The sequence below is a fragment of the Amborella trichopoda genome, chromosome 2, assembly GCF_054954075.1.
Source record: "Amborella trichopoda isolate Santa Cruz 75 chromosome 2, AtrichopodaSantaCruz75HAP2 v2.0, whole genome shotgun sequence".
Classification (NCBI taxonomy): domain Eukaryota; kingdom Viridiplantae; phylum Streptophyta; class Magnoliopsida; order Amborellales; family Amborellaceae; genus Amborella; species Amborella trichopoda.
The window spans coordinates 60,753,944-60,769,687 of record NC_142337.1 but is presented as its reverse complement, the minus strand read 5'-3'; the positions used below and the strand labels follow the sequence as shown (position 1 = coordinate 60,769,687).

The following is a 15,744-nucleotide window of genomic DNA, read 5'->3' as shown; positions in this document are numbered from 1 at the left end:
TTTTTTTTATTTTTGCTAGTAAAAGTTTAATAGAGGATTGGATGTCCAAAATTTGGTTTCAAAATAATTTATAAAAAAATTTTAAAAATAAAATAGTATAGAGACGTGACATTGTGATTGGAGCAATCTTAGCCCTCCATTCAATATGGACGTTTGAATAAAAGGAAGTATATAAATTTTATGGTGTAGGAGAAGCATAGAAAGCTTGGAATGTAAAATGGGTAGGAAGGTTTTTAATTAGATTGTATATGAGGTTTGTAATATTAGAAAGTGAATATTTATTCTCATGCTTGAGCGACTTTTTCTACGTACATTAGAAAGTGAATATTAGAAAGTTTTATTGTTATAGATGTACAAGGAGCAATGAATGGATGAAAAATAGCGGACGTTTTCTCTCTTGTTAATCTTGGTGGCTATCGTTCTATTCTTTGTATTCTTCGTTTCCATGCTCTCGTATTTGCATGTAGCAAAGTGGTGGTTCGGTGCTTTATCTCGGGGTGAAGTGCTCGGGATCTGTTTGTGTGCAATAATTCCGCAGGGTATAAGAGCGAGTTGTTTTAATTTGAAAGAAACACAATCGATTGTTGGGCAGAAATATAAACCCGGTGAAACCTGATCAATATTGATCACAGCAGAACAAAACAATTATTCTCCTCTTGAATGAACCTAATTGGAAGTAATTAAATAGAGAGCAATATATTAAACACATAAATATCATCAATTTTTAAGTTTTCAAATCAACAACCAAATGCACTACAAACACACATAAACACCATCAATTTTTACATGGAAAACCTCCCCAAAGTGATGATTAAAAACAATGGGACTGTAGTCCACCCAAACCTTCCACTATCACCAAATAATGGGAAAAGATAAGAATCTTCTCTAGTTAAAAGTAGAGGCATGCAACAATACCAATTAAGAACAATAGATTACTGACAAATATCATGAACAAGATGAACTACAAAAGAGAGAAAATTGAAGAGATCTCACCAAAATAGAGGCAACAAAGACAACTATGCAAAACTGAGTTAGAGGACTCCAAACATCAGTCATACCGTTTAGAATGAAGAACCATATGTTGCGAACCTGCTGTCAAAACTTCAGGCTGTTCGGATCACGAATGACCATCCGTTCGAGCTCTTGATGATGACTGCACAATACCTCAAAAAACCCAGAATTTTCTCCTCTCCCCTCTTCTCTCTCTTCTAATGTCACTTGTTGAAAAACGAATTAAAAAAACCCTCATTTAACATATAATGGACAAAATAACTCATATGGGATTTACTCCATAAGGGGTTCACCCAAAAAAAAAGGATGGACTTTGGGCCATCCTCCACATGGAGGGAAACCCAACCCAATACCGATATGGAATCAAATCACAGACCGGTTACCGTTGTTGGAGGATGAGCTCGGTTCATTGGCACAAGGCTCGCATTCAATTTCTCAATATTTTATATTAGTATACAACGAGATCTCCCCACTTGATGAGGAGTCATGGATCGGAGGAAGCTAGATGCAGAGGTTAGTCATCTGTGGGCTAAGACCCCGAGTTTAATGGGGTTTTTTACAGCGATTCAAGGTTAGCCCACACAACCCACATTAGTTAGGTTAGGGAACTTCCTAATGAACCAAGAAGCTTGGGCAAGACGGTTGGTGGGGCTCTTCATGAAATAGGGAGAAGAGGGATCAATGGTGACCCATGGGTAACACAGGAGGAAAAGCAAAAATCAGCCCCTTGAAATCATACTTACACAAGAAGGAGGCAAATAGTGGTGGATATAAACAACATAAAAAGAATGGCTATTGTTGTGGAAAATCAGGCCACCTCGTGAAAGAGTGCAGGATGCCGAGGAAAACATAGAATGGGAATGCTGTGACATATGATGCAAGCTAAAGTCACAGTACGATGATGATGTCTAGGATGCGCAAGCGGGGTTTGTGAAGGTCGTGGACAAAGCCTTGATTGGAGTTCACCATGACGGGGAGCCTTCGCTCTCACCGCAACAGAGATGGATGCAGCCACGCCTTTTATGAAAGAGGTCATAACCTACTCCTTAGATTAAGTGATGGACGGGTTGTTCGCACCACATGATAGGTGACAACAAGAAGTTCATATGGCTACAAACGTTCGAGGGCAATCACACAGTTGTGGTGGTAGCAGAGAATTCAGTGCATCCAATTGCAAATGTAGGTAACGAGCGTGCAACTCAACAGAGTAACCAAGGACGGACTATCCCATAAGAAATGTATCACGTTCCCAGTATGGTAAAGAATTTGGCATCAGTTCCACAATTTAATATTGCAGGATACTATGTATGGCTTTTGTTAGTGTATACATATGTATGTGTATATCAATACACATCACTATGGACATGTATGGGTATAGGTGTCTAGCTAGTAAGTCGTGGAGGTGGAATAGAGACCCGGGTGCTTCGTCAAAGAGTAGAAAGCGGTAGAGGATCAGCAGGTGCCGGGTTCTGATCAGTACTGTCAGCATGTGTTGGTGAAGTTCTTTCTTGGACTTCAACAAGAGGAGCATTGGTGGAATGACCAGAGGAATGCGAAACCGAATCAGAGAAGGGAATCAAAAAAGAAGGGTGAGAGCGTAACAGAGTATTTATGGTATTTTGAAATAGTGGGATGTGTTCAGAAAACACCACTTGTCGGGATACCTAAAGTCTTTTAGTCACAGTATCATAACATCATTATCCTTTTTAAAGCAACATTTGACCGTCTTTAGAGATAACTTATCTCTCGCAGTTGTAGGTAACAATACAAAGCAAGAGCAACCAAATACACGTAGAAGGGAATAATCGAGTGATCGTTTAAACAATTTTTCGAAAGGTGTGTCACCAGATAAAAAGGAAGATGGCATGATGTTGATGAGAAAAATTGATGTACGAATAACTTTTGCCCAAAAGTCTTCTGGGACAGATGTAGAAAAAAGAAGAGATCTGGTGGTTTCAATATATGACAATTTTTACGTTCGACAACACCATTTTGTTCTGGTGTATAAGGATAAGTTTTCTGGTGTTGAATGTTGTGGTTAGCTAAAAATTGTTGAAGCAACCCACGGATATATTCTCCGTCAGAATCTGAATGTGGAGCTTTGATTTTAGAGGAAAATTGGGTTTCTACATACGAATAGAACTGAGTGAAGATTTTAAAAATTCAGTGCGATTATGCATAAAGAAAACCCATGTATAACGAGTATGATCATCAATAAAGGTTGCAAAATAGCGTGACCCTCTTTTAGAATGAATAGGTGCAAGACCCCACACATCAATATGAACAAGATCGAACATGAAAGGTGAAACATAAGTACTTCGAGAAAAAGGTAAAGCATGAGATTTAGTGAATTTGCAAGTTGCTCAATGTTGGACATCAGTAAAACTTTTATTTCTAACAATACCAAGCACATTGCGAGAAAATAAAGACGGTGAACGAGAACTAAAGATGTGACCAAAACGTTGATGCCATTAACCGAAGAAACAACACAGACCGAAGAGGTTGGCATATGCAGATAGTCTAGGTAGTATAAATTGCCACGCCCAGTCCCAATCAATTGCCCTGACTGCAAATCCTGTATATAGCAAGAAGGTGGAGAAAAAAACAATATTACAATTGGAACAGGTAATCTTGCCGACAGACAATAAATTCATGGCAAAGAAAGGAACATAATAAACATTAAAAACACTTAATTTACCAGAAGGGTCAGAGCTAAGAGATATAGAGCCTATTTTTTACATTTTCAAAGTGGCTCCATCAGTAGCATGGATAGTATCAGAAAAAAACTTACAATCAACTAGAATTGACTCATTGAAGGTCATATAATGAGAAACACCCGAGTCAAGCAGCCAAGAAGTAGAAACAGAGTTGCCTGAAAAAGAGGGAGTAGGCTCAAAGGCGAGGTGTGACTGAGAAATCATAGACCGCACTTGTTACAGTGTAAATGCCGCAGGTAGTGAAGCAGGAGTAGCACTGTGGGATTTAGTTTGAATTGGTGGGTACTTAATCAATGGTGGACGTATGTCAGCAACAACGGCGAATATGAGTTTCTTCATATTTGGGCAGTTGTACTTGAAGTGTCTCAATTCTTTACAATAGTGACATCTGACAGATGACATGTTCTTGGGAGAGACATAGTACGAATTGCGCTGATTTTGTTTAGGCATATTTGATTTCTAAGGTTGGGCTACCATAAAAACAATGTCTCCTTTAAATAGTGAATTAAGAGATGTATTCTTTGTTTCTTCTGCAATAAATTCAGAAAGAGCTTGATTTAGAGTGGGGAGAGTACTTCTATGGATCAGGCTATTTCTAATACACTCAAACTCTGGACGGAGTGCCATTAAAAATTCAATAACTTGAAATTCTTTTCGAGGTTTGGCAATTATTTCTGCACTAGAACCATCTTCAATCGCAGGTTCCATTAGTGCTAGAGCATCCCAATGTGTTTTCATGAAAGACTAAACATCCTGAATTGACTACTCTTCGTGTCTGAGGGAGCGAAGTTCCTGCACTAACTGGTACTTTTGTGCTGAGTTAGTCTGATTATAAATTTCCTTCTCGAGCAGTTTTAAAAGTACTCATATCATTACCATAGATAATCATATCATCCATGTATAGTAACAAGAGAACTCATCCAGCAGAAGTTTTAGAAACAAAGAGTACTGGGTCATGATGACTTTGTCGAAATCCAACCGAAAGAACTTCATTACGAAACTTCTCAAACCAATCAAGAGGTGCTTGTTTGAGTCCATGTAAGGCCCATCGAAGTTTACACATGCGGTGTTTAGAATCCACAACACCATGAGGTACCTTCATATATACTTCCGTATCAAGATCACCCTTGAGAAAAGCATTTTTGACATCTAATTGATAGAGAGGCCATTGCTGAATAGAGGCTACTGAGATTAATGTACGAACTGTAGCCATATGAGCGACAAGAATTGTAGTCATATGATCATATTGACAGTCCTTATTAGAACCCTGCACCTGCTGCTTCATACTCTTAAACGAAGTACCCGGATCTCTATTCCACCTCCTTGACTTGCAGACTATGACACCTTCTTACCTCATCACCAAGCATTCCTTGCCTCTATTCATTATTTTTCTAAACCTCAGACTTACCAAGAAGCTACAAGTCAACCTGAGTGGCAACAAGCAATAACTGATGAATTAAATGCTCTCGAGCTTATGCATGCTTGGGACCTTGAAACTCACCCAAAAGGAAAAACTGTTATCGGTTGTCGATGGGTATATAAAATTAAAAATAACACCGATGGCAGTTTAGAACAATACAAAGTCCGCCTAGTGGCAAAATGTTACAATCAGCAATATGGCATCGACTTTGCAGAAACCTTGTTCTGATACCATATGAGAGAAGATATTTATCTGTATTGAATGAAAACTAGATTAAGAATGTACAAGACCCGTATAAATATACGGCTAATAACAGTTGGGGATAGATACCAATAACATTTATGGATAGACACCAACCGTTAATGATAATTACTAACTAGACACCTATACCCATACATATACATAATGATGTGTATTGATATACTTGATACATATGTATACACCAACAGTTTTAAACCAGACGATGTTAAAGTGTTCAAGAAGGTGAAGATTGAGGGAGATGCGCGGGCATCAAATAGAGAAGGTGTATGTTTAGTCTGCAGGAACTGCATATGTCGATGAAACCCACAGGTCTAATAGGCCTGATTTATGTATGGCATGCGCTCTGGCTCAAGTCACAAGATAAGTTGTAGATCATGGCAAAGAAATAGTTCATGAGGGTTGTTTCGTAGCTGTAAGACTGTCATCAAATGGAATGTGTAGGATGTCTGTACAAAACAAGCGCATCCGCAACCGTTGCTCCGACAAACTCCTATTTGAAGGTTCCACTGGAGTTGGTCCACCTTGATGTTTGCCGGTTGATGGAGCGCTAATCAGCTGGAGTAACCACCATTTCCTTTTTGTTGATGATTATTCACTATGCACGTCGTTGTTCCTTTTGAAGGCAAAGTCCGAGGTATTCACAAAAGTAAAGGAGTCTCGCAAATAATTCAAGGGACAAATTGGTCGCAAGATTTAGTGCCGGTGGCAGCGTGTATATGTTGAAAGCAGTGGATCGAGTACCCTAAAAATTTATCCGGAATCGGTGATTCGGATTGAAAATCGATCGGATTAAGTTTTAAAAAAATTCAAAAAAATTATTAAAATTCATTATAAATATTATTTTTTAGAAATCCAAAAATAAATAAGGGTGCTACATTATTAACTTTCATTTTTTTCATCAATATGTAAATATTGATATGTTTTTTTCATGACTAACTATAATCCAAAATTATTACAACTTAACTAACTGTAATTTTATATACTGAAATTGAAATTGTTGGTTTTATTATAGTTATTTTATTATATAAATAATAACAAATCTAAAATATCTTATAATATCATCTAATTTAAAATGTATTAATGACAATTATAAGAAAAAATAGTACATTACATAATTTATAATGTAAATAAATTAAAATAAATAAAATAAAAGATTTGGTTGTCAATGTAGAAATAAATTTTAAATTGGTATGAATTAGTGTTATTTTTCTATCTTAAAATATCCTCTAAATTAATTTTTTTAATATTCAATAAATTAAAAGTAGTATTATTTTTTGTTTTTTTAATATCCTATGAGTTAGTATTAATTTTTAGTCTCAATTAACTACTTAATTAATTATATAATGAAATTATCTCATGAGATAATAGCCTAATAAAGTTTTTATGTTTTATTTGGGTAGATAAATTTAAATTTTTTTTGGTGAAAGATGGGGGTGGTGAGCACCTAATTATTAGCTTTAATAATAATTATTTTATCATATAATTTTATTACCACCATCGAACGTAAACCCTTTTTTATTCATTACGGGCATACATCGTCACGAGTACACCGTTGGGCGTACACCAAGCCAAACTAATATGTTAAAACAAAAGAGATGTGGGATTAAAGCGAAACAATTAAAACCTCATGGGGTGTAGTAAACCTCATGGGGTGTAGTAAAGTCAGTAAAATACATATATTTTTCAATTTAGCCAAAAGATTTGCTACTTCCGCAGGAGTGTGCTATTTATGTACTCCTATAGGTCTAACACACGTTTGGAGTATCTTTTAGATCTCATCTTTTGAGGACGTAACATCTATAACCCCAAAATGAATTTCCAAAAAAAAATTCCAAAAATAAAATTTTTATGTACTAGAGAAAAAAAAAAAGTCAAGATTGAATAGAGACATCTAATTTTTTTAAGAGCTATATCTAAATCTCAAAAAAATTGAAATTGAAATTTTCTTTTTTTAAAATAATATTCCAATAATTCTTATGTTGTTCCCAAAATTTTAATCCAAAATAATCTCTTTAAAGCAGTATTTTGTGCGAGAGAGTACACGCATTGTTTGCTCTCGCCGGATCATAGTATACGTGCTTTTCATTTTAATATCAATGTCGCTCGAGTGCGACAATGAGACTTCATTATGATAACCTGTCAATAATCCCACATCGAAGAGATGTGGGATGTGTAGTCTCAATAAAACCAGCAAAGCAAAATATGTTTGAAGTGCGTGATACTAGCAAGGCCACGTGGAAGGGAGTTGGGCGGTGTGTGCACTGAAGCTAGCCCATGTGCGCATTTGTACTGTTTTACTCGCCGTTTCTGCGAATCTTGACGCCCAAAGCGATTCCAATGTCGATTGCGAATCTTGACGCCTGAAGCGATTCCCATGTCGACCCCGTGAACATTGAATCTTGACGCCCGAAGCGACTCCCATGTCAACCCCTGTTTCTGCGAATCTTGACGCCCGAAGCGATTCCCATGTTATACTGGTTGGGGGCAAGTCACAGTCACCGCCCGAGGCCGGTCCCCATGTCGACCCGTGCAAATTCCGGGTCGAGTCACACCGTTTTTCTAACCCCTGGCGAAAAGAGTTTGATGCAAAGAGCACTCCGCATCAAAATGGAGTCCCATAAGGGAACAAAAAGACATTGCCAAGCGTGAAGGGAACAAAATATGCAGATCCGGTATTTAGTAGTGTTTTCGTACTACAGTTTATGTAATCAATTGTATGTTTTAAACAATATATTTATATTTATAGTGTCCTACAACATTAAATCGGCCGTAAGTGTTTGTCCGACATTCCACCGACACTTGACTATACGTGTTTGATAAAGTCATCAATTTTTTCGTACATATCTACACTTTAAATTAAAATGACTGGTTATTTCATAACATACACGAGGTTCCGGGTGGTTATGAATTAAAACAATTAAAGCGAAACAATTAACATAGATAAGGAGATCGTATTGATTCCTAGAAATGCATTATATTTTATCTTTTCTTTTATAAGTTTTTCTCCATAAAAAAAATAATCTTTTTTTTTTTAAGTGTTTCCCCTTAAAAAATATAATACTCTTCATAAACCAACTTTTTTTTGAAGTTTTTCTCCTTAAAAAATATAATCTTTTTTTTTTTTTTAAGTTTTCCTCCTAAAAAATATAATCGTTCTTTTAAAGTTTTTATCCATAAAAAATATAATACTTTTCATAAACCAACCAAGAACCCAAGGGTCCAAGTGGTAGAGTTATTATTTTTTATCATTTTTTTAAAAAAATTTTTTCTCCTTAAAAAATATAATGTTCTTCATAAACCAACCAAAGCAGGTCTTGAACTCAAGGGTCCAGTGGTAGAGTTGATGTTTAATGTAGATAGGGAGAATTGTTCGATTCCTGGTCGTCAATTAAATTTTTATCAAGCTTTTCTCATTAAAAATGTATAATACTCTTCATAAACCGACCAAAGGAATGAACTAAATACTATCAAATGAAGAGAAAAGTACCTCACGCGCTGGGGATTCGACCAAGGAATGAACTAAATACTAGCTTGCCATTGTCTCAAATGCAAAAGAAGTACGCTATATATAATATCAGTTGGAGATTACATGCCTTGCACATAGGAGCGCAATATGCAATTGCATAAATAATTGCACAAATATGCAATGGAGAATACATAGTAATGCAATCATAATTAATCACAAAAACATGCCACGTAAAAATACATGGGTATGGAATAACCCATCATGTAAATGATCACATGATCCTATTGTAAAAACATTTTGCGTAAATATGCAAAAGAAAATACATAGTAATGCACTAAGAATTTACGTAATTAATCACACTAATATGCAATGTAAAAAAATAATTAATCGCATAAATATACAACGTAAAAACTACCTTGGTATGGAATAAATGATCACATAATCCTACTGTAAAAACATTGCACCTTAGTGAAAGCTAATTTTTTGGTAGTAGAACATACCGGTTTTCTGCCTATTATTACAATTATACCTCTCAATTTTTAATCGCTAAATTTGCCTTTTGGATTTTTTAAAATCCGTTTTTAAGCTTTCAAATTTTCAAAATCTGAAAGTTACATTTTAGTGACACAAAATTTCAGATTTTAAAATCCAAATTTTATTTAAAATTGGTCCTCAACATTTTTAAATTTCAAGAATCCGAAATTTGCTTTACAAATAAATTTTTAGATTTTCAAACCCAAACATTGCATTTTTCTGCCAAGGATCGTCTCATCATCATCATATTCTTTCCCAAATACTTTTCTGCGAAAGGAACGTGTATTTTTGTCAAATTCGAATATTGAAAATCTACAAATTTTTATGAGGAAAAAAAAAACCCACTACTATCTCCCCTACCGAGGATCCAATATTTTTATTTAGTTTAGATCATTTATTTCAAATCTTCAAGATCTTAAAGCAAAAAGAGCGATAAGACTAAAAATCAACAAAAGGGAATAAGGAAAGCAAAGAGGAGAAACGGTTTTTACGGTTTCTTACACGTGATAGAAAAATAGAGCTTAGCCATGGTGGCAATAAACACAAGTTGAATATCAACTAAGATTAAAGTTATAGAAAATAAAATATTTAACAACATTCCAAAACTAATTTTAGGAGAAAAGATGTCTCCCTCTTCAAAAGGTCTCTCTCCCCCCTTAAAGGTGAGAATGTATACTACAACCTCTATAAAGTTAGTATCCCTTTTTATTTTCGCGACATGTATCTAGCCCTTAAATCTAGCTTAATATTGTAGTATATATAACGCTGACTTAATAATGTAATACTTTAAAGATAATGAGGACATCTCATGACTTTGCATGAACAGTATGTGAGTCTATAATGGCAGAATTTGCATACAGTTAAGCACAATCAAGAGAATATCAAAGCTCAATTTTGCTTCCATGTAGGTTACGACTTTTCATGGTCCATCCTCGAATTTCAATTTTACTTTTATGTAGGTTTCTACTTTTCATAGTAGATCCTCGTCCAGCTTCTGCTGTTACTTGTTCAGTGACTTTGTCTATGAGTGGATATCACCTGCCACTTGATTGAGACTCCATTAATATGCCTCTCAGTTGAGTACTTGCTAAGGCTCAAAGCCTCTAGTTTGACCTCTGTTTAGATTTCAGTCAAAAACAATATATTGCCAATTGGTTGGTCATTTTCCTAGGACAACCTTGAGCACCTTTCTAAAGGATTTGCAGCTATTACAAAGTGTTTGAACGGTAAAGGGATATTTTTTCTATTTCATGGATAATCGAGCTTTCATAGTTTTGATCTGTGTTTGAAAAAACAGATCGGCTGTCCAGAAAGTAGGTCTACATCGATGATCCAAATCAGCAATCTGGCTGAGAGAATTGGCCAATAAAAAATTAATAATAAAATGTTAAAAATAATAAAATATAAAAGGTGGGGCTGGATCAGCCACTTCCTCGACAGAACTGGTCAATTTCTAACAAGAACAATTTGGCTCCCGCTATATCAAAGAAACAGGACTAGTCCCACTTGTTCCTAGAAAGAATTGGACGATTCTGATCCAACCAAGTATTTTCTTAAAACTCTTGTTTTGACCATTGTAGCGCTTACTTTGCACTTGGCTAGAATATCCTTGATTGCCAGTGAAATTCTCAGTCTGCTACCTCCAAATTTGTGAAGAGCTTAGATGATCTACTGCGGTTGTCTTAGAAAAGCAAAGTTTTGCTGTAGTTAAACCAGTGGATGCACATGCTCACTACAGTTACAAGGCATATTTGCCATGGTTAAATATTGCATTTAAGGTTTTAAAGACCCTAAAGCCAAGAACATACATGATGCTCTTACTAAGAAATTAGACAAACCTAACCTTTTAAAAAGGAAAAAGTTTATATAGAGCAGAGGCTCTAAACAATCAAATTCGAGCTCACCTCAAAAATTTGATTAGAAGAGGTTGTTTTGCTGCTCAAATATTCTCAAATTGACCATCTCGACATCAAGACATACGGACATGAGAAAAAAATGGATTTCAAGTAAGACTATCAATTTTCAAGATTTTCAAGTTTTTATAGATACGTTTAATTTACACTATTTTTGAAATTTTAAATTTTATAATTAAATATGAAAATATATTTTAAGGCTATCACAAAAAATTTCAGTATTGAAACCACATTTCTCGACACTATTTTGAAGGTGGGCTCTAACTTGATTGTTTAGAGCCTCAGCTCCATTCAAACCGTACCCTTTAAAAAATATAGATTCAAAATAAGTAGTTAATAAATAATTTTTTTCTAAATTTTAATTTATTTATAAAATCTTTTATTGCTCATATTTGATTTTTCCTTGTTTTATGGTTGAGAAATCACAACGCATGTCTAATGGCCAAAAACTTAATCTCAATTTTTATTTTCATTTATCTAAATTTTGGGGTGCAGATTTATTTTTATAAAGATAGCTAAATAAAAATTATTAAAAAACATGTTAAATAAAAATAACCAAAACACTGTAAATTCATTTTTATCAATATTTTTTATTCTGAAATTGGGGAAGCTAGGAAGAAATGTAAAGATCGAGAATTGTTGAAACTAACATAATCGAAGATCAATCAGCCAAAATAACCATGAGGAGCAACAATATTACAGGTTTCTTCCTCTTGACCAAAAGGTCAAGAATGGCTTAAACATTTTATATTTAATTTTTCATAATTGATAATGAGATGAGATTTGGGGCTTGTCATCTCTTACTGAACAACTAACAAAACCAAAAAGCAAAAAAACATTTTTGTTAAAAAAAAATGACCAATATACCTATATAACTTGTAAAAATATTTTTGTGATTTTAATTCATTAAAAATATTTGTTTAGTTTTGTTGAGTGCTTCACAAACTAAACGAGTAGTAAAGTGGACATGGCTCAATTTGATGTAAAGATAATTTTAAAAAAATTGGAAATAAAGATCCCATGACCGCATTTTACCACTTCATAAATATTTCTATTTTATTTTCAGTTGAGAAAACTCCCATTTTCTTCAATTACAAACAAACAACATTTTCAGTGGGGAATATCCAAAACATCAGAGACAGGCAAAGCTAAAGCAGCACCATGTTCATTGATAGAAATTGAAAATCCAATTAAAAGGCAGAGAGAACAAAACACTAAAGAAAAGACCATATACATTGATAGAATTAAAATCCCTATTAAAGCATCAGGTTTTTACTTTCTTAGTGACTGGCCTCCTTGCTCTGATAGACTTGGGGGACTTTTTTGGTGTCAAAACCTTTAAAGAATTTGGGGACTTCACCTGGCTCAAACGCTTCGACTTAGCGCCCTTCTTCTTCTCCAACCCCCACTCTTCCTCCTTCTCCAACCCCCACTCTTCATCCTTTGCTAAATTTGGGGAAGCTCTAGATTTGGAAGCTTCAGTTATCTTGAGATTCTTTGCTTTCACCACGGCCTTAGCAGAAGGGGCTAACTTGTATGAGTTTTTGACCCTTGTTAATTTCTCAGACTTCTGCAGCTTCTTCAACTGAAGAGAGAGCATCTTCTTGAAGTTTGGGGGCAAACCCCCACCATATTCGGCTTGGATGAAGTTCGCGATGGCTTGCGAGCTTGATCCAGTTCGCTCTTTCAATGCAACAATGGCCTCCATCACCATCTAAAGCAAAACCAACTTATTACAAGAGCTCTGATCACTTGACAGTTGAGATAGAAGTACGAGAGCAATAGAGAGACAGACAGAAGTGAGCAAGCAAGAGAGGCAAAGAGAAGTGAGAGATAGAGATAGAGAGATGCAGAGAAGTAGCAGAGGAAAACAGAGAGAGAGAGAGAGAGGTGTGTGTGAGTGTGTGTTTGTAGAGAGAGAGTGGGGGGTAAAAAGAGGGGAGGAAAGAGAGGGAGACAAGCTCAAATAAGTAAGAGAAATGGACATGAGAGAGGGGAGAGAGGGGTGGGAGCAGTCTTTCGAAAATAGAACTGGCATTAAAAACTGGTCAAGGGCCGGGTCTCTAATCTTCAAGCCGGCTGATTCCAACGTCCAAACCGTGTAGGTCCCAGCCGGTTCAAAAAGTATAAAAAAAAAATTAAAAAGAACATAAAAAAAACAAGCTTTCTATGCTTCCATAGAGCATAAAACTCATTATATATTTCTTTTTATCCAACCATCCGTTCTGAAGGGAAGGTTAAGATTATCCCAATCACAATCTCACGTCTCTACATTATTTTATTTTTGATTTTTTTTTCTTATAAACTACCGATCCTATGTTAGACTAGCACAAGTGAAAAAATAAAAAAGTAATATTTTTAATAAAATAAGATGACCATAATACCTTTGAAAGATTCAAAAGGTATTTTGGTCATTATATTTTATCGAAAATTTATTTTAAACATTTTTTTTTTTATGGGTGCATCCTATTGAGCAGGCACATACCAAATTACATATTCATACAACGTGTATAAAAAATTAAAAATAAAATACTTTGAAACATCATATCTAAGATCAAACAATGAGTGGCCATCTTGATCAAAATTGAATGGCTGGATGATGGGGAAAGTATAGATTTTCTATACTGTAGAAGAAGTATAAAAACCATCCCCATATCAAATATATATATATATTTAAAGCGTATGACTAAATAAAGCACATCCCAATAATGTTAAAAAATAATAAAAAATAAAATAATAATAATGATAGATTTCAAAAAATCAATTTGTACCTATAGGGATTTCCAAAAACTTTCATTAAAGATGGAAAAATATAAAAAATAAGTATTTAAAGCCAAAACGCTTCGTAATATTTGTCAAAATATTAAAAAAACATTCAAAAATATATTACACACAAATCCTTTATTTTTTTGAAATTCTATATATATTTTTTCAAATACTATCACTAAAACAGGACAAAACCATATCGAGCAGTGGCCCGGTTCCAATTTGACCAGCGAATTCCAAGTTGAACCGGCAGGAGAGAGAGATAAAAAGGGACGTAGACCCAGAAAAGTAGAGAAAGAAAAAACCTGTAAATAAGGAGGATGAGAAGGAGGAGAGGTTTTTGCAGGAGCCTTGCGTTCCTTCTCCGCAGCGACCTTGGGCTTGGGCTTGGGCTTGGCAACGGTGCCCAACCGCTGGGGTTTCGCCATTTGTTGAGGACCACAGCAACACTAAACACCAAAATAGGAAGCCAAACAAAAAGACCAAAAAAACTAAGAAGCGCACAAATGCTTTTGCAACCTCGAACTTGGAAGTCTAATTTATATGTTTATGAGAAGTAGTGGGCGTCAAAATGAGAAACGGTTATTGATACGTGGCCAATTCTGATTGGAAATTTCTTGAATTCATGGATTTAAATTTTCAAGGGTCTTGTGACCCTTGATTTGATGGAGATCCGACGGTCTGCCTTTATTTTCCTTAGCCTTCTTCTTTGTATGCTAGAGTGGTTTTTCTCTTCCAAGTAAAGATAGAAGAAAAGCACACTTTATAATTGAAATAAGTGTTCGCAAAATTGAATTGGAATGGTTAACTGGATATGGGTTTGGACGCAGTTTAACCGGCTTAACCAGTAAACCGGCAGATTCAACCTTTCTAATCGAACAAGTCCTAAGCGATCAAAAAGGTATTAAAAATTTTTTTAAAAAAAATACAAAAAAAATCTAGTAAAATATATAAAACATATAAAGAATGATTAAAACAAAACATATTCAAATGAAGTTGAAAATTAATGAAAAAAATAGATTTTAACTCATTTTATATTTTCCAATAACTATTTAAAAAAAAAATTAAAAATAAAAATACATAAAAGTGAGAATTAATGACCACAAATTTTTTTAATCTTTACCATAATGTCAAGAATATTTAAAAATGCGTTACACATCAACTTCCTTATTTTTTAGAATTTATATACATTGTTTTGAAATTTATTTTTTAAAAATTACCAGCTGATCACCCTAACTGCCCAAAACCAGAACTGGCCACTAACCGGTTCCGATCTAACTGGGCGGTTAGCGGTTAGATTGGGCGATTTTGTGAACAATGATTAAAATTGATAGGTAGTTAAACACACATGGTAACTCATATAAGATGGCACAAATTCTACCTTGACCCATTTTATTAATAAGTATTAGGGAAGGCAATGGGCCGAAACTCCGGTCCTATTCCCTTGAGGGCCGAGCCTAGTAAAATTAAATAAAAATAAAAAATAAACATTAGGCGGGGCTGGGTTTGGGTCAGCCTATCTTGGCATGACCCAAGCCCAACCATCAAGCTACATTGCCCTAATTTTCTATGGCCAGGCTAGCCAACCGACCCATTGCCACCCCTAATAAGTTCATGGATTTATGGAGAGCTTGTCAATTTCCATATATTGATTGA

The 15,744-nt window shown here is 35.0% G+C and overlaps 1 protein-coding gene across 1 annotated transcript; it reads right to left on the bottom strand.

Annotated features, from left to right (window-relative positions):
- Positions 1–12,459: 12,459 nt before the first annotated feature.
- On the bottom strand, positions 12,460–14,616 carry LOC18445153 (histone H1-II). The gene is made up of 2 exons (XM_006855296.4): positions 14,394–14,616; positions 12,460–13,036 (listed from the first exon to the last, which is right to left on the bottom strand). Exons 1-2 carry the CDS (start codon positions 14,514–14,516, stop codon positions 12,587–12,589), a joined length of 573 nt encoding a protein of 190 aa, XP_006855358.2. The 5' UTR covers positions 14,517–14,616; the 3' UTR covers positions 12,460–12,586.
- Positions 14,617–15,744: the final 1,128 nt, after the last annotated feature.

Bases quoted from the DNA above. Each gene is read 5' to 3' on its own strand.
- LOC18445153 (XM_006855296.4), bottom strand. From the start codon at position 14,516: ATGGCGAAACCCCAGCGGTTGGGCACCGTTGCCAAGCCCAAGCCCAAG. The intron at 13,037-14,393 runs GTTTTTTCTTTC...GTTTTGCTTTAG, and splicing joins CTCATCCTCCTTATTTACAG to ATGGTGATGGAGGCCATTGT.